The 24,294-nt window shown below is 43.0% G+C and overlaps 1 protein-coding gene across 4 annotated transcripts in view; it reads right to left on the minus strand.

Moving 5' to 3' along the window:
- TNNI3K (TNNI3 interacting kinase) overlaps positions 1 to 24,294 on the minus strand; it is a 190,324-nt gene that overhangs the window by 28,241 nt on the left and 137,789 nt on the right. For all 4 annotated transcript variants that reach the window (XM_025201817.1, XM_025201815.1, XM_025201816.1 and 1 more), the window contains exons 22-23: positions 7,812 to 7,871; positions 5,891 to 6,060 (exon numbers count right to left, since the gene is read on the minus strand). In XM_025201817.1, the coding sequence (XP_025057602.1) occupies positions 5,891 to 6,060; positions 7,812 to 7,871 (230 nt within the window). The remainder of the gene's footprint in view (positions 1 to 5,890; positions 6,061 to 7,811; positions 7,872 to 24,294) is intronic.

The raw sequence follows: 24,294 nt of genomic DNA on the forward strand, positions 1-24,294 counted from the left end.
AATCTACAATTAAAGCTTCTAAACTGTGATGGTTGATATGTTAAGCAGTCTCATTAGATAGGCAATTAGAATGCATTGCTATTGCATCCAGTTCATTATGAGGACACTGTGACCCGCCTCTTACTACTTCACACATAGTAACGGTTGCCATGTAGGGGAGAGACTCACTAAACACAAACACTAAAGTTACAAGGCAAGAAACAAGCAAATAACTTCAGTGTCATGCCTGTTTAACTCCATGTACGGTGCAGAGAGATTTCATTAGATGAATTGTCTTTTCTGCAATCCAGAGTTGCATGCTGAACACTTTTTCAGAGGATAGGAAGTGGTCAGAACCGATAGAAGTAGAAGAGGTGAAGAAATATTCCAATTGAATGTAGCAAAAACACAGTACCCTGCTCACTTGCCAAATTTACACTCTCTCAAAAATGAATACCCTAAGAAACTATTGTCATTAGAAAGTCAAGTCATTAATCATCTCAGTATGTTGTATAATTGAAAAATTACTGAAACTGCAGAAACCGTTCTCATTTTATTTTTCACTTTGCCTCTGGGTGAATCTTTCTATGTTCTATTAATAGAGCTGGATTTTTAAAATTTGTATTACAGAGAATTTGAGGGGGAAAAAAGCCCATTTAAGTAACCCTTTGGGTTACAGAGGAACCCATTTTAGGGAGCTAACGAGCTCAGATGTCATACTGAGAACATTAAATTACATGAGAAGAGGAACTGTTGCAGTAGCGGCTTCACTCTCTCTCTTTCTGGGTGTCTACACAGTAACCTAAATATGTCATTCTCTCATTCTTTTCATGCAAATCTATTACACTCAGCAGCAAAATCTGGTCCTTTTTAGTAGAAGAGCTAACTCAGGGTCTGTCTCTCTTTCTCCTGACCCTCACCCCTATCTCTGCTTCCCTTTTGAATGGCATCTGGCAACAGCAATGCATTTTACATCAGATGTTTTATTTCACCAGATGAGTATTTCTGCTTTGATTTACATTTTTAATATGGAAGGCCTCAGCATCCTTCCATATTAAAGATGTGTGCACAGGAGTGTGCAGGTGTGGGCACATTCTCTCTCCATCTGAGCCATTCATCGACAGAGAACTGTGTTTTATTTGCTTCTTTATTCCAGGCTAGTATTTTAACCCTTTATATCAACAGCCCTTCTCTTCCCCCGAGGAGCCCTGAGGGCAGGATGAACAAGTGCTGGCCTTTCTCTGCCATTACAGTTTTTGATGGCTGGGTGGTGCTAGAGAGTAAACCATAAATCTGTCTCCTAGCAGAGATTAAAAGTGTCATTTCATTTCTGCAGTGCTCTCAGTTCCCATGAGATCGAGACAGGAGATCGTTAAATTTGCCCTCAAACTCAGGTCTCCCAAGTGGTAGTCCAGACTACTTCAGATATGAACTGTAATGTTACAGTAATATAGAGAACACAGATCTCACACAGCCACAGACAATATTGCAAATGGATTTCCTTTTCAGAAGAAATGGAACACACAAAGTAGCACCGTCGGTCATTACATTTTTCCTTTTCCTCCTCATTACAAATATGGCACATCCTTCTACATCCTCGTAGGTGACATCCTGGCTCCATGGCAGGGAGAGTTGCTGTTACTTCAGTGAGCAAAGAATTTAATCCAATATTTCTAGTCTCTAGGACAAGATGGTGACTCTAGGCAGAGCCCTGAACAAAGGGTCAGACCTACTCCCAGGAGCATTTCCACAAGACCTTGTAACATAGATATACAACTCTGAGGCACAACCCTCCCTGCTTCCTGCTTCCTCCAGGGAGGAGATGCTAAGGTATATTTTATAGCAGCTACAAATTCCCACAGCTACAAATTCTAGGGCTGTATGGGTGGCAAGATGCAACAAATTGTGGACCAGAGTACAAATGGGCTCCTAATGGGGGTTTCTTACTATCTTGTGGTGGAAGTAGAAGTCACAGTTTATCTCTGGCCACAGTACCTAATAGCAGTACCCCCATTGTCACCCAGTAATTTTTGCCCTCATGCCTTACCTCACATTGCACTTTTAGATCAAAATCAAATAATGACAACAGCAACAGAGTGACCTAGATAAACTGGAGGACTGGCCAAAAGAAATCTCATGAGGTTCAGCAAGGACAAGTGCAAAGTCCTGCACTTAGGACAGAACAATCCATACAGGCTGGGGGTGACTGGCTGGGGGCTGAAAAGGACCTGGGGTTACAGTGGACAATAAGCTGAATATGAGCCAGCAGTGTGACCGTGTTGCCAGGAAGGCTAACGGCATGCTGGGCTACATTGGTAGGTGTGTTGCCAGTAAGTCAAGGGAAGTGATTATTGCCCTCTTCAGCACTGGTGAGGCCACATCTGGAGTACTGTGTCCAGTTATGCACCCCCCACTATAGAAAGGATGTGGACAAATTGGAGAGAGTCCAGCAGAGGGCAGCAAAAATGATTTGGGGTTGGGGACATGACTTGTGAGGAGAGGCTGCGGGAACTGGGCTTATTTAGTTTGGAGAAGAGAAGACTGAGAGGGGATTTAATAGCAGCCTTTAACTACCTGAAGAGAGGTTCAAGAGGGGATGGAGCTAGGCTGTTCTCAGTGGTGGCAGATGACAGAACAAGGAGCAATGGTCTCAGGTTGCAGCAAGGGAAGTTTAGGTTAGATATTAGGAAGAATTTTCTCGCTACGAGGTTAGTAAAACACTTGAGCAGGTTACCCAGAGAGGTGGTGGAAGCTCCATCCTTGGAGGTTTTCAAGGTTTGGCTAGACAAAGCTTTGGCTGGCATGAACTAGTTGGGGCTGGTTCTGCTTTAAGCAGGGGGTTGGATGAGATGACTTCCTGAGGTCCCTCCCAACCCTCATTTTCTATGATTCTATGATCAACAGAGTCCAGAACTAGCAAATAAAATGATAAACTACATCTACTCAATCATGTTGCCTAATATTGTAGCCTTCCTACTGCTATCCCAATACTTTACTTCTGGACAGGAAGTGGGACATGCTTTATATCCAGAAAATCCACATTTATTAAACATATAAATACTAGTCCTAGTATTGTTAGCAATAGGTCATGCCATTTTCAGAACTTGCAAAATGACACTGTGAGTAAATGGGGCTCAGACATTGCTCAAGATAAAAGCTACGTACTCCAGATAAGGGAAGGGGAAGAGAGTTTAGGAGTATACAGTAATAAATCATGCTGAGATTTATGCTCTTCCATAAAATGTATCTCCATCTGCCTGTTCCTGCATGAACTTTCTGTCTCTTTTTCCACTAGTTCCTTCTAACAAGGACATCATGCCCACCTCTCTCTCATGCTGGCAGAGTAAATAAGCCATAATTGCCAGAAGTCAGCAAAAAAATTTTCTCCACAGATTTATGCAGGGCTTTAATTTCTGCTAATAAGGTGAGTCACTGGAAGAGCCCTGGCTCTGCATGAGGGCTTGTAGAGCCTACTATTCTGCTTCTCGTGGATGACCTGTACTAATATAGCTATCTTCAGTGGCTTGAAAATGCACAAAGGTATATGAATCTGCTGCTGCTTCCAAGTTACCTATCACTGGTCCTTTGGTTCATGCAAGCTCAGGGTTGGTACAGGTCCCCTAAAAAGAAGCAACCTCCCAGAACTCACAATGCACTCATTCCTCACAGCCTGAGAAGCAATCACACTCAGAAAGAGATGTGTACAACTGTGCAACAGCATCACTTAGTGTCTCTCACTATATCAATTTTGCAGCACTTGTCCACTATCTACCGCCTTTCTCTGTCTCCAGCCAGAACCATCCCTTGCATTCATCTGCACTATTCAAAAAAATTATTTAACTTTTATTCCCTTCACATTTTAAATGTAAAAATATGCCACACTATATAATAACTGGCTTCTCTTGGTCCACTGTCAAGCACTGGGCAGGTACCTTATGCAGCCGACTTACCTCTTGAGCTCCAGATGAGTCCTTGGCTAGAGGTTCTGCAATTCTGATTGGTGGAGCCACACACCAATCAGAAGCAAATCAGGAAAAGCAAGGCCATGCCTTTTCCCCCAAGAAAGGGGGCAAGGAGTAGTTTGGACCTGGTTCGAGACTGCGCCCAGCCAGGTCTGGGGAACTTTGGGGTGGAGCCCCTGAACACTATAAAAGTGGAGCATGCTCAGCACACTGGGGGAGAGAGACACAATGGGGAATGGCAAGGAGAGAAGAGCTTCAGAGACAACCATTATCGGGACCCCGCCTGAGCCTCGATGGTGCGCAGATTGGTGCACACAGAGCTGGCCCTGGGAGCAGCTTGAGGCTGCTCAGGCCCCACACAGTGTGCAGATCAGTGCATGGAGAACCAGCCCTGGGAGCAGCTCAAGTCTGGTTAAGTTAGCACCAGCTCTAGGCTGAATAACCAGAGCCCTCCAGTGTGGCTCTGCATTAAACTAAAAGAGCCCCGGTGCCCAGAGCAGGGCCTGGGAAAGGGAAAACCCCCCAGTATGAGGCTGGGGAACTGGAACCAGTAAGGGCTCAGCTCCTGTGGGAGTGCCCTGGGTGCCCAGATGGCGGGGCACCAGGCCATCGAGAGGAGCCGGAGGCACCACTGGAGAGAGGCCCTAGTGGGAATGGCCACCAGGGGATGAGCCTTGGCTGCTTCAGAGCAGGTGCATGAGTTGCTGGGGAAGCGGGCCCTGCAGGGGAGGTGGGCTTGGGAGAGGAGGGTCTGCAGCCTCCACCCTCCTCCATTGTGGGGGGAGGTGTCCACATCCCAAGGCTATTAAGGGGATGGGTTCCAGGGAACTCCCCGGGACGTGCTGAGCGCACTATTTATGGTATTGTTATCTCAACTTACCTGGGTTATTTAAGTTGATCCCCATATGTGCTTATTGTGTTGATGCCTTGACTTACCTGTTTCAATGTGTTAATCCCTGTTTCGTGCAGGAGGCATTAAGTATTGTATATGCTGTGAGTCACCTGGTTTATGCTTTTGTAGTCCCTAGAAGTGGTGTTATATGTTGATATATGGTGTCACATGTTAATTTTACTGTAAATATTTAACCTTCCTTATTTATATTTATTTATTGTAACAATAAATTTGTATATAGTTAAGTGCTTGGTCTCGGCTTGGCTCTGTAGAGAGGACAGGGAACCGCTCCCAGGTGGCAGGCCCCTCTCCCAGCACCCTGCCTGACCACCATCCCTTCCATTGGACGACAGGGCACACCCCCTGGGTGTACCCAGGCTACACTTACAAACTGAGCACTTGTACCAATCCGCCTCAGTGGGGGACTGTCACACAATAAAACTATGCTGCTATGTTTGGAGTTTGGCAGTGCAGGAGTTTGATTAAACACTCTTACAGGTGTTCTCATTGTCTTTGTTTTTTCAATACCGGGAAGAAAAAAGTCTACACTACTGGGGCCTAAACAACAAGATGGCATCCATAACATTTGAAACACCTTAGATTGGGTGGGCAAAATGCAGCCCACAGGTTATTTTATCCAGCCCGCAGGGCCCCTAACATTTTTTAGAAAATTAATTTTTATCTGCCCCTTGCTGCCTGTCATGTGGCCCTTGATGGCTTGCCAAAACTCAGTAACCGGCCCTCCTCCCAAAATAATTGCCCACCCCTGCCTTAAATGCATCATGTTGGGATGGGACTGGATGAGTAGAGTGGAGTCTGAAATGCTTTTCAAATCCTGCCACAACAGCAATGCTAGTGATAGGTCAATGAAGCACACTGCTATTATTCAGTTAGGTTAGCACCCGCTACATATTAGGTCCATCAAAATATTCAAGAAGAACAATCCCTGCTCTAGGAAGCTTTTAAGTCAGGAAGGAGATGGCTCTCTCCTGGGACAGACTCTCCTAATGCTGTCCCAGATCAAGATCTCACCCACCCAAAAATGACAGACACTTACCTTTGTGACCAAACAGCATAAGCTCTTGCATTCAAGGCATATTCCAACTCAAAGCGGCTACGTAAAGCTGCAACATGACTGCGGCCAGGGCCACCTCGTGCCACAAGGCAGTCCGAAGAAGAGGAAGGAGAGAGAGAGCCACTGCTGTTGCTGGAGGCTGGAGACATCAGCTGCATTAAAAAGGGCACTGTTAATATTTCCTCATGAACCTTTCCAAGATTTAGAGGGTCCATAGGACTGAGCACATGTGAAAGAGCCCAAGATTTCTGCTGCAGTCCTGGATTATTTTTATTTCCCTCTTTCTCATTAATATTTGTGCCCCATCTTTCCCTTACATCTGTGGTTGGAAAAAAAAAAAGAAACCTCCTGACTTCAATCAGCAGGAGAAAAGAGCTGCATCCCACTTGCCAACAGAAGTGGCAAATTCATCATCACTTGGAGTCCTTAAATTGAGATTGGATGTCTTTCTAAAAGACATGCTCTAGTTCAACTATGAGTTATTGGGTTTGATCATGTTCACTTATATAGTAAAGAAGAATAAATTCCCTCCACGGCAGGAATTACTGGGTGAAATTCTCTGGCCTGTGTTATATGGGAGGTCATGCTAGATGATTATATTGGTTCCTTCAGGCATTCTAATCTGTGAATCTCTCCGTAGCAACCCAGAATGGCAGGGCTGCAGCGTGTCAGGGTAAGCAAGTGAAATATATGTACATGTAAATATAAAGATTGTGACCTGACTTCCTGTGACAGCAAAAGTCTGGACTCAGTGACCTAGGATCTCCTTTCTAGTCTTATGCTCTTACAAAGTATTAGGAGGCATTTAAAGGATTCAGAATGAACCAAGGTGATTTGCTGAGTGAGGGGGAAGGAGAAGAGAGGAAGTGGAAAATAAAAAGAAAAAAAAAAATCTTATTACCTCAAATGTCATCCTTTGTTGCCTGCTGTACTTAACAATTCTCTATAGATTTTGCTCCTTAAAACTCTGCCTAAACAAGGCTTTGCCATGGACACGGTGGTGCTTAAGACTAACTCCCTCGCTAGCTCCTTTTTTTTTTTGGAATGTAAGCTCCTGCCCCAGATTTCATCTTGCATGCGCTGCTGCCTATGTATCACAGAAGTCAGGTCTCCCATGAGAGAGCATGGTTACATGTGATATAGTGCTTCACATTTTTTTTTAAACTTAAAAGCTTCCACCTACACATAAAGCAACCTGCTGCAGTCAGACCATGAAGAAATGAAATAGATTATGGGTGTCTGCTGTGACCCTTAAGCTCAAGAACAGTAATACATTTAAAAAGAAGAGGAGAGTTTTTACAACTCTCACATCCACACAAACAGCAAAGATCATTCCAGGAACTGAAATCCTGAATTAAGCTTACTTTCTATTCAATCACTTATCTTCAACAGTTTGAATGCTAATAGATCTAGCTGGTTATTAGCCACAAAGCCAGGCAGGAAGTTAGTTTTGTTTTCTTCTTTGCATGTTTTCTCTTAATTCCCTTCCCAAAGATTCATGCCAGGCTGATTATCCTTTCTAGCTAAGCAGCCCCTGGTTTGATCAAGGGGAAAAATGACTCTGCAAAAGACTATATTAAAGTATAGTCCCTATCTCTCAGCACTGTCTCTCTCTCTGCAGTGTTACCATTTCTGAGACCCAATATCCAGTGTTCGTGGCAGTCTATTGTGTTGGGCCGGCCTTCAGGCATCTGCTTCTTATGACACCTACAGGCTATTGTTACTATATCATCTTACAATGTAATGGGTCAGTTTACAAGTCGGTAAATCCACTCAACAGACTCTGGTTTCTGTTACAAAACAACTGTTTGCTTCCACTTGTGCTGCACTCCAACTTGCAATCACATATCACACAGCTATTTGGTGCTTTCGCACTGCAGTTGGCAGGAAGTCATATCTTTACCTCGATATTGCAAAGACATTCTTCTAGCTTGGTGACTACTTCAGAAAATTCTGGTCTTCCCTGTAAAAACAAAGAGAGAGGGGACAGGAGAGGGGAAAAGCACATTTTGTGCTTTAAATAGAGGAACAGCTGAGAAAAGAAATTTTAGTTTTTAAAATGTGGATATCTACATTAGAAAAAAAAACTTGGCAAGGGAAGTTGATACAATATATAGATAAGCCAACTCATCCATATATGCCAATATATTTCTCATTTAAACTGTACAAAAGGAGGACTGATAATGGATTCTCTCCAATCCTCTTTCTTCTATATTCCTTACCATTGTCATGAGTATGCTTATAGGTACTCTAATAATTGCAAGTTGAGCTTGTAATATGACCTTCTAACAGAAACATCAAGTGAAGCACTTATGATTCTTATAGGACTTCCCAGTGTGTATCTTATCAGATATACACCTCAGGAGATGACTTTTTAAACTCCTGGCCAGAAAGCGCTTGGGGTCAGCTCCTTGATCAATACTTGGATTGGCAGCAACTTTTTTCCCTCCCTTGATTCATATATATTCTCAATGTCTCTCAACAAAAATTGCCTTAAAAATGGTCACCTGACATTTACACAATTGTATATTTTAAGAATTTTAGGGTAAATCCGTGTAGCTCTAACTCACATGAGCAGTCACAGCAATTCAGCACATGTAAGCAAGGTTTCAGGATTTGTCTCTAAACCTTAACCTTGCTGAAATAATGAAAAAATAGAAAATGTGTGGGCTTAAATAGCTGTGTCTTTCCTGCAAAATATGAGAAGGATAATGACTGATCAAGAACAATGTGATCAGTGCCATAGGCTCGGGAACTAATACCAATTTAGTAGAAGTACCATATGAGAAAAAAGCAATTTTATTAGTATCAGTGACTGAAGAAGAAGAATATTAAAAAGGCTGTAGCTATCCCATGCTAAGAGGTTGCTGTTTTACATACTGTGAGATATACTGTACAATGTATTCCCATCACAGACTTCTGTTACACGCTCCAACTGAATGCTAGTAGTGAGAGCACTGAGATAGTGTAGTTTTGTTATATTAATGCAGCTCTCACAAATTGGAGACTCAATATTAAAACTTTATTAAATATTTTTCACCTGACTCAATTTTTTGCATAGGTAGAACAGGTTAAGTTCTTCCAAATACCCTGTCTCTCTACACGGAATCTGTTGTAGAAGCAGAAATGGGTTTTCTCAAAGACTCTTGTCTTCTTTGATTTGTCTCCAGAGCACTAACGGAGCTCTTCTCTGGATGCTCCAGAACCTGATTGTGAGGTTATGCATGGGCTTTCCTTTGAATCTAGACCTATGCATTACATTAAACTGGTATGCAATTATGCTGTCTCTTTTTATACTAGGCCCATCATCACAGTATCTGTGCTTTCAGTTCTGTAACAAATTCAAACAAATGCATATTCTACAGCATGTGAACAGGGCCCAGTATCACATGCTGTACAATAAGCATTTGTTGGAGTTTGTTACAGACTGTATCTGTGAGAGAAGATAACCTGAGTGTGCATGAGGTTAACTGTGAGCACAAAGTTGTGTTCTCTAATTTGGAGGTTCTTGTAGGGCCTGTGCCTAAATATCTGACAGATGCATAGTTTTTTCATTCATAGTGTATGTTTATTTAAAAAGCAAAACAAAACAATGGAAATGGAAAATTCCAGTCATAAGTACTGCCCAATAGTTATTGCTGAGCCATAAATGCACCACACTCACAAAAAAATTAAAATCCTACATCACATATGTTATTTGCCTGTGCATATTTGCAATTGAATCTTGAATATTAAACGCTGATACTATGAAATCCATGCTCTTATTTTTCTTCTAGGTATGTTACTACTTCTGGTTGTTATGGTGATTCACTTAATAACATCATGCCCCTCTTCATGCATGATATGCTCGGAAGATGTTACTCTGTGTCAAGGATTAACACACGTGCTAGGTAACTATGACACTAAAAATAATTGATATTTATCCCATACTCTGTATTAGCAGTTTCATGGCTCCATTGCTGAGAGGTAAACTTTTACAGAGCAAACCTTTCACATGCTAACTAAAGAGTGATAACATTGTTTTATTTCTCTTTGCCTTGCGGCCTCACTAAAACTATTCTAAGGCCTTCAGAAGTAATTGAAAACCTTTGTTACTGAGACTGGAGTCATTTCACGCAGCAAAAACACTTTAAAAAAAGAAATAGATCATTTTAATAAGTTTTGTCTACATTTTGTGCAAAGTTCAAGCCAGCCACTGGCTGATCGAGCTATCAATTGCCTCATAACCCTGCCATGCAATTCCACAGCATTAGTAAGATTAAGTGATGTACCAATGATACAGATTAATATCAAAGTGCATTATAACTCTGAAAGAACGGTTTCTTTTTATTGGGACTAAATGAGCTGTGGAAATACTAACAAGATACGTGGCTCTATCTATTACACATTGCTTGCCTAAGTCAACAATTTAATAAGATGCCTTATTAACAACTTTAAATAGAATGTGACTTACATGCTAAAGAATAGTAACAGATACTTTATTACTACAAGCATAAAGTATCTATCCTACTACCAGCTCACAAATGGAAAGACATCAGCTACCTTAAGCTAGAAATACTACTGACCATATCAAACTAAATAATGACACTTTGCATTAAAGCACTTTTCATCTACAGTTCTCAAAAGGCCAGATTCAGATTGTGCTGGTAGCAGTTTCTACTTTGGTACAGCTACACCTACAAGTCAGGATCTTGTCACAAGAGGACAGTTCTGATTAACATGGTTAGGCACCTTGTTGAGAGAGTTATGTGCCTCCAAAGGGCAATCCAGAACACAGGAGGCACTGCATTAGCCTAGAGTTAGCCAGTAGGAAATAACAGATACAGAGATGTCTCTATGCACACTGACAGATGTGCAGCTCCCTGCTGTAAGTCATGGCACTTCACAGGACACGCCATGAGTTACAGCATTACCCCATTTGCTGTAAGAGACATTTGCTGTTGGGTCTGGGGGGCTGGAGGGATTGAGCTCCAGTTTGGAGCAGGTGTGTGTCTGCAGCTACTCTTCCATAGCCCAGCCTACCCCTCCCCCCCAGCTTCGGTGCTGTCTTCAGAATGGGAGAGGGGGTGAGAGGGGAGGGAGCTCAAATCTGGGGTTTGTCCCAGCGCAGGCTGGGCAAATCCCAGGCAGAAGTCCCTCCCGTTCCTTCTCCCCCTCCCATTCTGAAGGCAGCATTGGGGGTTGTATCAGTCAAGCCCTGTTCCTGGCTCATGCTGGCAGATGTCAATGGAGGCGCTCTGCTTTGGAGTGTTCAGATTGTCAAGTGATCAGGCACTTTTAAAGTGCTCTGCAGCCATGCACTTCTGTCAGGGCACAGCTGTAGCATGCTTTCAAGGGGCCAATCACACAACAAATGTAACTTCTGTCTGTGTCCCAAATTCCTGCCCCTCTTCAGAGCCTGGGCACTTAACTCAAAGCTGAATATCCATCCACATCATCTCAAGATCCAGAGTATCCAGAAGGCATTTTATGTGGCAGTGATGGTGCATCACCTTTTTTTTTTAAATAAAAGCCTAGTGTTTAGCATGCTTGCCCAGACTGTGGGAAACAAGGATTTCAGGTCTTGCTCAGCTTGAAGGGATTCAACTATACATCTTCCACCTTTCAGGAGAGTCCCCTAACCACCGGGCCATAGAAGAGTCAGGGTGGGGGCACTCTGCAACCCTCCCCCTGTCCCATTACAGCTGGGCCATTGTGCCATCAAGAGGGCAGGATTCATGGATCTAAAAGGAGAACAGGCAAGGGGGCAGGGGATATGGTTCTGCGTTCCCTGCAATGAGGAGGGAACTCTTTTGGAGTGGGTAGGTCAGGATGCAGTCCCTGCTGCCACATCACAGGTTAGAAAACAGAAATATCCTTGGCAGTAAAGACTGGAAGCCAGGTTTCCCTGAATTGCCACCTCTAGCAACAGCTATGTTTCCAAGCAACCACGTGTGTGACATATTGTACAGAACTTTATGTGCAGCACTGAGCACAGTGGGACTCTAGCTGCTATAGTAATACTACCAGAAATATTTTCCTTAATGCAGAAATGAGAACAGGCCACAAAAACAACACCTAAAGTTCTCCTTTCACTGCCTTTTTATAATCTTAGAGGGGGCTTTCATTTACCAAATTTGTTACTGCTAAATGAGATGAGATAACTCCTGGGACTCCTCCTCTCCCCATTATAAAACTGTCATAACCGGCAGGTGTTGGAGATGTGCTGCATTAATTCATAGTTATTTCACCTTTTATCACCTTTTATCCAGAAGATAGCGTTATAACTCACCCTCAAGTAATTACTGCAATTGCACTGAACATATTTTGAAGTCAAGAGCGTAGTTACCTTTTATCATGGAGAGGAGTTTATTAAAAGCAACACATGTACGTTAGGGGTCTGTGCTCACCAGCATTAATGAGTCCCATGTGAAAATCCCCAGTGCAAACAGGGAAAAGACCTCCATCATGTTTATTACTTTTAGCCTCTGGCAGAGAATTCATATTGAAAAGGGGGGAAACAAACAAATGAGCTAGGAGGGCAGATACACATTAATGTTTGTAAGTTGGTTCTGTAGCTCAAAAGCCAGTCTCTACCCAGGAGAGGCTCTTTTTCAGAGTAGCGGAGAGGGGGAGGGCTGCTGGTCAAAACACGGCACATTGGCAGAGCTGCATGTGGCAGACTTACACAGTGCTTTCCTGCACCCTGCCTTGCTCTAAGTGCTGTTCGCTTCTCACTTTCACAAGCAATGAAAATTTCATCCCCAAAATAACAACCACAATGATAATAATAAGCAATGCATTAACTTTGACATCTAGTGGAACAGATGGTTTTCGGTTTCTCAAACAAATATGTCATGTCAGAGTACAGAAAGAAATCCAATATTCTGATGCATGCTTACATGAATAAACCAGCACTTAGTTTCATAGTTTCATAGTAATTAGGGGTCAGAAGGGACCTAAATAGATCATCTAGTCTGACCCCCCGCCACTGGCCGGAGCACACGCTGGGATCACATGACCCCAGACAGGTAGGAGCGAGGACCACTTTCCTAGGAAGTTGATTCCAGATCCTAGCCACCCTAACAGTGAAATAGTGCCTCCTAATCTCTAACCTGAACCTACTCTCCAGCAGCTTCTGGCCATTGTTCCTCATCACCCCAGGTGCTGCTGGGGGGAATAGGGCCCTTCCTATTTGCTGCTGATCTCCCCTAACAAGTTTGTAGGCAGCCACCAAATCTCCTCTCAGCTTCCATTTGCTGAGGCTGAACAGGTTCAGGTCCCTCAGCCTCTCCTCATAGGGTCTTCCCTGTTGCCCTCCAACCAAGCAGGTTGCCCTCCTCTGAACCCTCTCAAGGCAGGCCACGTCCTTCTTAAAGTGCGGTGCCCAGAACTGGATGCAGTACTCCAATTGAGGCCGGACCAATGTCGCGTAGAGGGGGAGTATCACCTCTCTGGACTGGCTTGAGAAGCATCTTTGGATGCACGACAAGGTACAGTTGGCTTTGCTGGCTGCGGTCTGGCATTGGCGGCTCATGTTCATTTTGGAGTCAATAATGACTCCAAGATCCCTGTCCACCTCTGTGCTCACAAGGGGGGAGCTCCCCAGCTTGTATGTATGCTGTGGATACATACAAGCTGGTATTTGGGGGCTTGCCCCCAAATCATACAAGTTGATTTGGAGGCTTGCATGAAAGCTCCCATTTTATCCAGGCAAGATAGAGATTGTGATGGGGCAGGGTGGGAAACAGCTGAAAGTGTGGCAAACTTCCTTTGGCCTGCCAGAGTGACTGTGACCCCTACAAGGTGTGCTTCTTGGAAGTGTGATTCGATTCCAGGCTGCTCAGGCAGTGATTGGGGCCAAATGCACTTTTCCATCTGTACTTTCTCTCTCTGATGAAGGAACCTCGTTACAATTACCTCCTTTGCCATGTCTAGATTGCTGCACTATCCCATACCTGCACCTTGAAACATAGTGGAAAATTATACGTATGCAGAATAATATGGCTAATTGATATATTCTGTTGCTGTGGGCACAGTGTGCCAATGCTTTGAGCATCAGTGGGTTCCCAGGTGGAAGGCAACGGGGTTGGTGTTAAGCTATTTGCAGCTTCAAAAGCTGATTGTTGGAGAGCAGCCCAATATTCTCATGCAGTGATGCCATTATTGAGGCTTGCTAAAACTCCACTACTATAAGCATGGGTGAATCCAGGATTTTGAAAAGGGGAGTACAGGAGGTCTGCTGCAGCATCACACGTAGCATGATATACACTGTTCTCCAGTCAAAGAGAAACTAGAAGCTTTGCTAAGAAGTTAGGGACCCAGAGCTCTATGATTCAGTATTAGATCACAGGAAAAACAAATATCAGTTTACTGGAATATTGACTAATTTGCGAAACTGGATAAAAAAAGCACAGCAAGGCAAAAAAAAAGTCAAAATATACTGTTTCATTAGTCCAGTAATCTTTGTGGTTAAATGTATGTCTTATGCCTTTTCATAAAACAAAATCTCAAGCACTTTAATAATGTCTCCAATACTTTCCATTTCTATATCTGAGTTAACATTACCACACCTGAGTTAAGGTTTTTAGCTTGAACTGAAAACAGTCTGTAGGGCTGTGAAACAGAAAAGTGACATTACCAGGAATGGCTAACAGACTGCAAAATGGTAGAAAAAAGGATAATTGGAATAATGGAACATTAAAACCATTAACAAGGACAAAGGGTCATTAACCTATGGAATGAAGAGAGATTAGCAGGAACCAGGTAGATTGTAATGAGCCATGAAATCAATTGACTCCCTCAGCGCTGCCTGAATAGAAATGCTGCTGTCCCCCCCAGGCAGTCGGTTTTAAAGTTTGGGTGGAGCAGGAATCAAAGTGAGTGTAACTGCGGGCAATACATTTCCCATGAGGCACTGGCTACCCTGGTCCATGGCAGACTGGAGCTGCTAATCAGCCAACCAGCCTGAAAAGTCCAACTTTCCCTGCCAAATTTGTGGAGAGGCGAGCAGGCTGAACGATTCTCTCTAAATCCTGCAATACATTATATACATAAATATTTATGGATTTGTTGCAGTGGGATGTGTAGTCCTTGGCCTTCTATTATAATTTTATGAAAGGAACACCTATAGTGGATTTTAAGCATCCAAATTAATAAAATATGAAGTATTTCCTTCAGACTGACCCTGTGTACTTGTTATAAGTAAAACAGGAACAGGCAGATAATGACCGATAGCCAGCATATGTATTCCTGTACATCATAGTGCTATTTTTTCCTTTTACAGCTGTTCCCATAACCACAAAAGCTTTGATTGTCACTGATGGTAAAATCACTTCAATAGAAAGCTTCAACTTGTCTGTCCTGTTCAACCTAACCGTACTAAGACTAAGTAGCAACAGAATTACAGACATTAAAGAAGATGCTTTTAATGGGCTTAAAGATCTGAGGACTTTACTGCTAGATCAGAACCAACTATCAAGCTCTTCTATCACTGATAACACCTTCAGTGAACTTCAAAAGCTGCAAGTGCTGGTGCTAAGCAACAATGCTTTAAGCACCATTTATGGGACCTGGTTCAAAAATATGACAGGTCTTATCAGACTGCAGCTGAATGGGAATCAAATCACTAATCTTACAGAGGAGAGCTTTGGAAATAACCATCTCAACAACCTCAGGAGTCTGGATTTATCTAATAATTTCATAAGTAACATACAGAAAAATGCTTTCCAAGGTTTACCTCAGCTGCAAGAACTGGATCTTTCCCGAAACAGGATGGCACTTATTCCGGACACCTTTTCTCCACTCACTCAGCTAATTCTTCTGAACTTAGATGAGAATCAGTGGACCTGCACATGCCAACTCTGTGACTTGGCCGCCTTCTTAAGGAGCTACAGGAATTCTTCAACCAGGCTGCTTGAAAATGCCAACAACCTGCACTGCAGGACTCCCAGAAACCCAGCAGTTCACAATGTGCTTGACTTAACTGAGGCCAACTGTGAACCTGAAGCTGAAAACATCACTGCTATTCTAAAAAACAAGACCATGAACTTCTACGAGCGGGATACTGCTCTGGTAGCTGTATTTTGCTTTATAGGTAATGTATTTTTTGGATCTCTGCTCTTTTGAGTATATAAAATCTCTCTCTCTCATGCATTTTGTTTCATTGCATAAAAATACAGGTTATTTTTTGTTTTTTGTCTAATGTTAAGAGCCCACACTTGTAGTTACAGTCCTAACTAAGCAGCCCAATATCCCAGAGCTCTCAGCACAATAATATTCCCCAGGAAAGGTGCAGGTAGTTTACATAGATTCACAGGAGTTCAGAGTAGTTGTCTGACTTGAGGCACTGGCTTTTGAAATTAGACCAGGACCTGAAAGTTTGTGGTCATAGTCATCCAACTGGGAGGCAAGCTTTTTTTCTCCCCTGGAATTTTTTTGACAATTTTAATGCCAATTTTAATGTCAAATGTCTAATTTTTCTGTTTAAGGGGGGGAAAAAAAATCAACTTTTTTATAGAAAGCAGCCAAACAAACATATATCTTTCCAGTAAAATACTATTGGCTTCCCATTTTCCCCATCTAAAAATAAAAATAGGGAAGTGGAGACAGTCCAGAAACATTTTACCTCAGTGTAAATTCACATTTTTGTACAAATGAAGCCTCGTCAAGGGAAATTTGTGATTTAGCGTGGTGCTCAGTGTTGATTCTGCATGCAGTTTCTGTCACAAGATGGCTCAGCACAGTGATCTGGTTGCAGTGGTTCTCTCTCCTCCATCAAACTCTACATAAGACTAAACAGCAGTGCTTCCAACCCCATCTTCCCTTTGCAATGAAGGAACACTTGTGCCTGGGATATGACCCAATTTCCATTTAGCTAGCAGGTGCTGTCCTGTGTATACACAGTTTTTTTTTATAGTCTTCTAAAGTCTAGCCTGCAGCCATACCATTGCCTGATAGCATACCACCTTGGGCTGTGCTCTCCTTTGATTTCACAAGCTAAGTAAGGTTAGGTGTAGTGAATCCTCAGACAGGAAACTGCAGGGAAAAAGAAAAAGACAGCTTGGCAGGTGTCCAAATCCCCTCTCTCTGAGCAGTAATGAAACCCATGCCCTCACATAAAGTCACAAGCTGCTTAAGAAAGTTATGGAATCTTGTCTTTTCAAGAAGAGGCTGGACAGATGCTTCTATTCAGGATGGTTTAGCAAATCCTGCATCTGCGAAAGGGCTGGACTACATGACCCTCAAAATTTCTTCCAACAGCAAAACAAAACAACACAGAACCTAAAAACACAACACTTCTTTAAAATATACCCACTAGTGTAATTCCCCTTCTGTGTCAGAGAAGCAGGACCAGCTATTTCAAGCCTCACTCCAGCAGTCAGCTGTTGTATCTTTGTGGAGGGAAGAGCATTGCGGTCTAGTCCTTCCTCTAAGACAAGAGCTGTAGTGAAATTGGGCCACAGCTTAATAACGTCTCATAAGGCTTGTCTACACAGCAGGCTTTAGCCCATACTATGTTTGGCTGCTGCTTACTCAAATGTCCTACGATTACACAACATAATTCTTAGTAAGTGTTAGCTGAGGAAACAGTGCATATTCTATACTCCTGTTTGAAGTGGCAACAAATGCAGTGTGTATTGAGATATACTAATACATGTGTGGGTGCACGCGTATTGCATGCCATCTACACTACTTTGCACCCAGGCATGATTGACTGGTCTGTATACTTGCTATTGCTCTGGGGCCCAAGCAACTGGATTTAACCTCCTTGTATACATTTTGGCAGGTAGCTGGGATCTGTTGCTCCTGGATTCAATATATAGAGCTGTGCTAAATTTCGGCAGCTGTTTCGTTTTAGAGGTGTTTTGATCTGTTTCAGCACCCAAAACACTGAATCTGAAACATCTCCAAAATGAAACCATCCAACATGTTTTGGAAATGTGTCGGATGTTTTGGAAAGTTTTGGAGGCGCCCCCTGGGAATAGGCCGGCACAGACCCACAGCCCTCTTTTTAACATGCAAGGAGGCTGGGGCAGGGCGGGGGTTGGGGCCGGGCAGGGCAGCCATGGGGGCTTCTCCTGCGGTTCCCCCCACCTGAGGAGAGGCAGGCACAGCTGGAGGAATCATGGGAGAGCCTGCAGCCGCCCAGCTGTGCCTGCCTCTCCCTAGCTGATCCAAATCTCCGAACCAGCGCTGAAACAGCGTTAAAACTCTGAAACAGATTTGGCCGAATTGAAACAGAACAGTGATCCAAAACACCAAAACGAATCACTGTCCTCCAAAACAGCCGAATCCGAAACCAAAACAAAACATAGCCATTTCACGCAGCCCTAAATATAGGTGGTATTGCTCTGTTGAAATATTGTATATACTTTCTGCATCCTCTTTGCCTCCATGGTGAGATGAAGGCTCATAAGTCCTCATAAAGCACCCCAACGCAGACAGACATTTTGAGGCCATCATGAAAGAGATGGCTGATATAGGTCACAACAAGGATGCAATGTCTGGTTAAAAACAAGGATCTGGCTTATTGTAACAGAATCTCAAAGGATCAAACTAGGCTCTTGGCAATTGTCATGCCACCTGTCAATATTATGAGGAGCCGTACAGGATATTCTTACAGGCACTGTTTGTGATAAACGTTGAGACAGCCAATGACTAGTGACTCTGTGACCAAGATGGAGCCAACTGAAAGCCAGGACCTCTTTATCATGCAAGAGACCAAGGAGGCTACTAGAGGACTGAGAACATCTTGAAGTGAATGTGGATACCCAGCGTTCGAGCCCTGTGATCAACCAACTTCCTAGGCATGCGGACACCTGCCCTGCCAGCCCTGCAGAGGATAGCTCAGTGCTAAGGATTTATCTTTAGAAACAGCTAGTATAACATGCTGTGCTATATAGCAGGTCTTTGTTTTGCATGGATTGAGGTGCCTTTTGGCATTCTACCATCTCCCACTCCTGCATGGTCAAAATGACACCAGAGGGGAATTGCTTTAAAATCATAATCTTACTGGGCAATACAGGTCTGTTTCTGTGTGGCTGGGTCACAGCCCAGCTAGCCACTGACGACCTCTTTCTTTTTCACAGATTTGTGTTTCTTGTTTTGTGAACAAATGCCTTCTCTGTATGCTCAGAATGGGTGACTGAGCTCAGGGTCCAGCTAACAACAACATTGCATCAGTTACTGGGAATTTAATAACTCACTACTTCAAGAACACACCCTGCAAACCCCTTTGAACTTTCCCAGCTCCCACTCCTGGCTCTTGTTCTCCCTTTGATGCACCAACTCAAAAAGAAAACTTTACTACAAAAAGGAATGGACCTTGTAGGAACTGAGGGCATTGCAAGCTAGGAACTAAACCATTTATGAAGCACATTTCAAACTATTCCATCATAGAATGGAATACAAAGTGTTCTGCATGCATTTTCAAAGAATAGTATTTCAGGGATTTTCTTTCCACACAAAAGTTATAATTGATGCAAGTGCAAATACACAGAGATAGTAAGGCACCAAAATCACAAGCACCCCATGTGCAGAACAGTAATTAAAACCTCCATGTCTTCACAGTGTAGCAAAATGGAATTGTAAGGGCAGGAAATGTGCTATCATTTCAGAGCTGCCTTGTTGCCTGTCCCAGGACAGGCAACAAGCCTGTCCTAATGCCATGCCCTTGAAATCCCTGCTTGGCACTGCAATCTTATGACATGCAAAACAACAACACAGTGCAAAACCCTCCAGAGCAACAGTCTATTATGATCTGCCATTTACCATGGCTATATGGAGAGGGATCACAGCACCAGGTTCTCAAGGTACATGGGGAAAAAAGATGGAAAATGGCCTCCCAGTCTTGGGAGATTCTGGAGATGGTAAAAGGTCCGCGGCTGACATGTCAGAATCAAGGGGAAAAGTCCATTTGATGTCATGAAAGTGGGAAAAAGGCAATAATTTATTTTCTTGCCTTCTCCAAGATCTGCATCTGAGTGGACCACACATTTGGAAAAAAACCCAATTAGAAACTGCACAATATCTACTTATCTGAAGAGAAAAATTAAAAAACCCATCAGAGCAAATATTTGGTGAACTTCTAGAAGCTGGGCTAAGAGAGGCAGTTATTAAGGTGGTTTTTCAGGGTTAGGAAAGAGAAGTAATGAGAAGCAGCTAAGGAGCTGGCAAGGAAAGGTCTATCCATGATGAGAGAGCTGGTCAGGTACAGCCTTGCATAACTCAGAAGACAATGGAAAAGGATAGGGAAGGGCAGAAGCTGCTTATGGAAATGATGAATAGACACGCTCCCAACTCAGCCAAGCTCCTCCTTCCTTAGCACAACACAACAGTTTTAAGCAGCTCCAGCTCCAGTGTTCAAGAGGAGGGCAGATAAGTAGCTATACCTGCTGTACTATAGGTATTTCCCATGCTTCTGGGCTTTTCTGGTTGCCACACAAAGCTGGGAATATTTTCCCCCTCCTATTGCTACATGCGTCAGGGTCTTTTTTTCCCGTTTTGTTTCATTTTTTGTTTTCCTTCCCCCCTGCCCCTTCCTCAGAAGCAATGGGTGTTGGCTGCAGTCAAGGCTGGGATTGTTACCGGGATGTGCCGGTGCTACTGCTGGGACCCTGAGATTCCTGTTTGGAGGGTCTTGCCTCTCTGCTCTGGGTCAGACTGATTGCCATATCTGGGATCAGGAACAAATTTTTCCCCATGACCAGACTGGGATGGTCTGCAGGAGGCTTTGCCTGCCTCTTTAGTGAGAGGCATGGCCCTATTTGGATCTCTTAAGAGTATTTTAACACAGCAGGACATTAGCCACCTGCCTTACCTATAACAAGTTAGGATGGTTGTGCAACAGGGTCATCTGTATAGTTTTAGCAATAGGTTAGATAGGGATGTGTATCAGATGGTTTGGATAGGGATGATCCTGCCTTGGGCAGGGGGTTGGGCCACATGACCTCCAGAGGCCCTTTCTAGTCCTACTTTCCTTCGATCCTGCCAACTCCAAAATATTCTTATACCGTGAATCACAGCTCTTCCCTAAAGGGCATCAAAGGCTTCAGTTCCTGGCTCCTCCCCACTGTTCAACTCAAAAGTACGATTCCTGCCATTGCATCCATCCCCCCATGATGACTAAGTGGAAGCCACTTACAGCAACATCTTGTTGCTAGCTGAAATGCTCAAGGCTACATGAACTGACATTTCAAACTGTGCTATTTGTATTGCCCTATCTGAAGGTTTGGCTTTCTTTTCTTGCTATACTTGTGAATCCACATACCTGTACCTTTGTTTTTTTTATAAACAACAAAAGAGTTTTATTCAAATGTCACAATTTTTTCTCAATAAAATTGAATCCAGGAAATTTTCAGTGAAGACCACACAAACTTTGTATTACAAATAAGTTCTCTAAGAGGAAACTTTGTAAATTAAATGTAAGAAAAAGTTAAACAAAACCTGACTACTATGACAGTGTGGTCCCCACACCTGTATTTCTAAAAAAAATCTATGAAAAGTTTCACAAAACATAATGCAAAGCATATGTTCACTAAAATTAAAAAATATATATATTTTCTCTCAAATTAAGCATCTGACCACGTGCCCCTGAAGACTGTCTTTTCAGAGTTGGCATTATGCTGCCTTAAAAGTCTCTTAACCTCCATCTCCCTGGTGAGGGATTCTTGCATTCACAGATGTTGTACAATACACAGCATACAGTTGGAATTCAAGACAGGTATTGATAGCAAGCTCTAGCATACTCATGAGACACAGTTGTTTCCCCTTCAGTCTCCCCACTGTCATCTTGTAGCTGCTTGGGCAATAGTTAACAATTCTTTGCTATAGTCCAGCTGTCCACTGAAAGGCTTCATCTGTCAGGGTAGCAAAGAATTAGCAGAGTCTCCCAGCATAACAGGGAATGTCAGCGCCATTAATGTCCAAAGTGATGGTTGACAGAACAAAATTACCTTTTTTCTTTTCAAGACAAACAGCATGAGGTCCTAAAAATCCTAGCATCAGACCACCTCCTGGTTCACTCTCCTCTGTTTTTAGCTAGTCAATCAGCCTTGATGCTCTACCAGACTTTGAAATACAATGCAGAAATACCCCTTTCTATGTGTGAACTTAGGGGCAAAAGCTGTCAACAGTTCCCCAAGGATAAGTAAGTCTTAGTTAGTGATGACAGCTTCACTTCTGGACAGCATCACCCACCTTCACCTCACCAACCTCAATAGTTAGTAGGCCTTCACCGAACAGATTAAGTGTTGATTGGTAGATATCAGGAGCCACAAGTTTCCATGTGCCCCTGGCTACGTCTTTTGAGTGGTGCAAGTAAATTGCATTTTGGTGTCTTGATGCTATAGAGGGGGCAAACTCTGTGCAGATCTTCAAAAAAGTGCCCTTTGTCATGCTGAAGCTCAACAGGTGATGTTAGTCATGTTGCATTTGCTTAATGAGTCTAGGAGCGTAGAGCAAAGCTGATGCAAGAAAACATCCTCCAGAAGCAGCTGCTCTACATCCTCCTCCTCCTTCTTCACCTGCACTATCATGTCCTTCTGATCCTCATCACTTACTTATGTCTGAAGCTGCAGAACAGCTGGCATTGCTGACAGAACTGCAAAACCTGCTCAGCAGCACAGTCAGTGGCCAGAACAGCTGAAGCCATATGGCAGCAAGACGCCAAAGGCACTGCAAGCTGCTGTATATTTGCAATGGCCAGCATTGGGGGATAGACTACTGGGTTTTTTTTCTTACTTGTTGGGAAAAGTGTGAAAATGGCACCAGCAGCTGGAAAGTAATGGATCATGGGATGAGAATGGAATCATGAGATGGAATCATGAGAATTTATGAGTTGGACCAAAAATGCCAAGCAAAACTGCTTTAATTTCTAGCTGACTTCTGACATATGCTCCCCATACTGCTGAAAGAAATATCTGCAGTGCATGCCACCTTACAGTGGGTTTAGACCTAGATGTGTGCTCACTGTGTTGTATGTTTAATGCAGAGGAAATGCCTGCCATACAGAGATAATGAGTAAGACTGGATAAGAGCCAGTTGGCTGTGACTATAGCACACTATTATTATGTAAGGACTCCTCACTTATCAAAGTGAATGTAGGTATGTTTTGTGCATGCCTCAGTTTCCCCATCTTTCTCTATGCTGCTACATACTAGGATTGAATAGGTTAACTTCTACTTCGGACTATGGGGGAGTGAAATATAGATTTTTTCAGGCATCTGTATAGAATGGCCCATCAGGAATTGAATGGAGCCATCCATTTAAGGGAAGAACAACCTTGGCAATGACAATGGAAGCACAACAACTGCAGAATAACTTTTACTAACGGATTGCATTGAAGGCCTTCCTTCCCAGCACCAGGACCATGGCTGCTTCAGCTGGGATGGACAACAGGGGCCTGGAAGCTGTTGAGCACATGCAAATGCAAGTGATCAACCTGACTAAAATCTGGACTCTTCTGAACTAGGACAGAAAAAGGGTGGGAGGTAACTTCACCTCCTGTTAAATGATTACTCATGCTTTACAAAACATACTTGTTTAATTGTGTTTCTCTTTAACAAAATTCTATTTTAGTGACCCCTGGGACAAACTACTTGTAAATGAGGAAAATATGTTCACCTCAAACAGGCCCATGGTGTAATTTCATAGAATCATAGATAAGTAGAGCGGGAAGGGCCTTCCAATGGCCATCCAGTCCAACCCCCTGTGTGAGACAGAATCATCTCTATCCAAACCATCTTATATAAATCCACAGTCTAGCCTATTAGTAAAACTACACAATCAACCTTGACGCAATCATAAGATATAACCCCCGAAAAAAAAGTAGTTTTTCCAGATTTCCACTTGAATGCTCAAGCCAGTGTTATCTGAGCTTGTTAGGAGGAACTCCTAGAACCTGAACCCTGGACCTCATTGCTGGAGCATGGCTTACAATAGGTAAAAAGCTTGTTTTCTCCAGCTCAGTGTGCAGGAGACTATCCTGCATAGACAAGCCCTGAATAGCAGTTTCCAGTATAGACTTTTATATGTGACATTCCTTTTTTTGTATGTATGGGGCCTGGTGCTATTTGCCCATTCTAGACCATTTATTTTTTCTAATGGTTTAGAATTTCATTTGGAAGAGTTTATTCAAAACTTCCTGCATTTTGGGATCAATCGCATTTCAAACTGAGCTTTCTAGAATCAGGGGAGGCAATTTGGACTTTCTAGACTTGACAAGTCCCCTGAATTGGGGTAATCATAGCATATAAAGGATGAATTCTTAGATATGTCCCCTATCAGTACAAATTATTTCACTTCTTGAATAAATTTCTACAGAAAATATTGTATGAACTACTATCTTGGAAAGATAGAATAATCCAAGTAAAATGTTCAGCGTTTAATTGGACATTTCTTTCCCT

The sequence above is a fragment of the Alligator sinensis genome, unplaced genomic scaffold (assembly GCF_000455745.1).
Source record: "Alligator sinensis unplaced genomic scaffold, ASM45574v1 scaffold853_1, whole genome shotgun sequence".
Lineage (NCBI taxonomy): Eukaryota > Metazoa > Chordata > Crocodylia > Alligatoridae > Alligator > Alligator sinensis.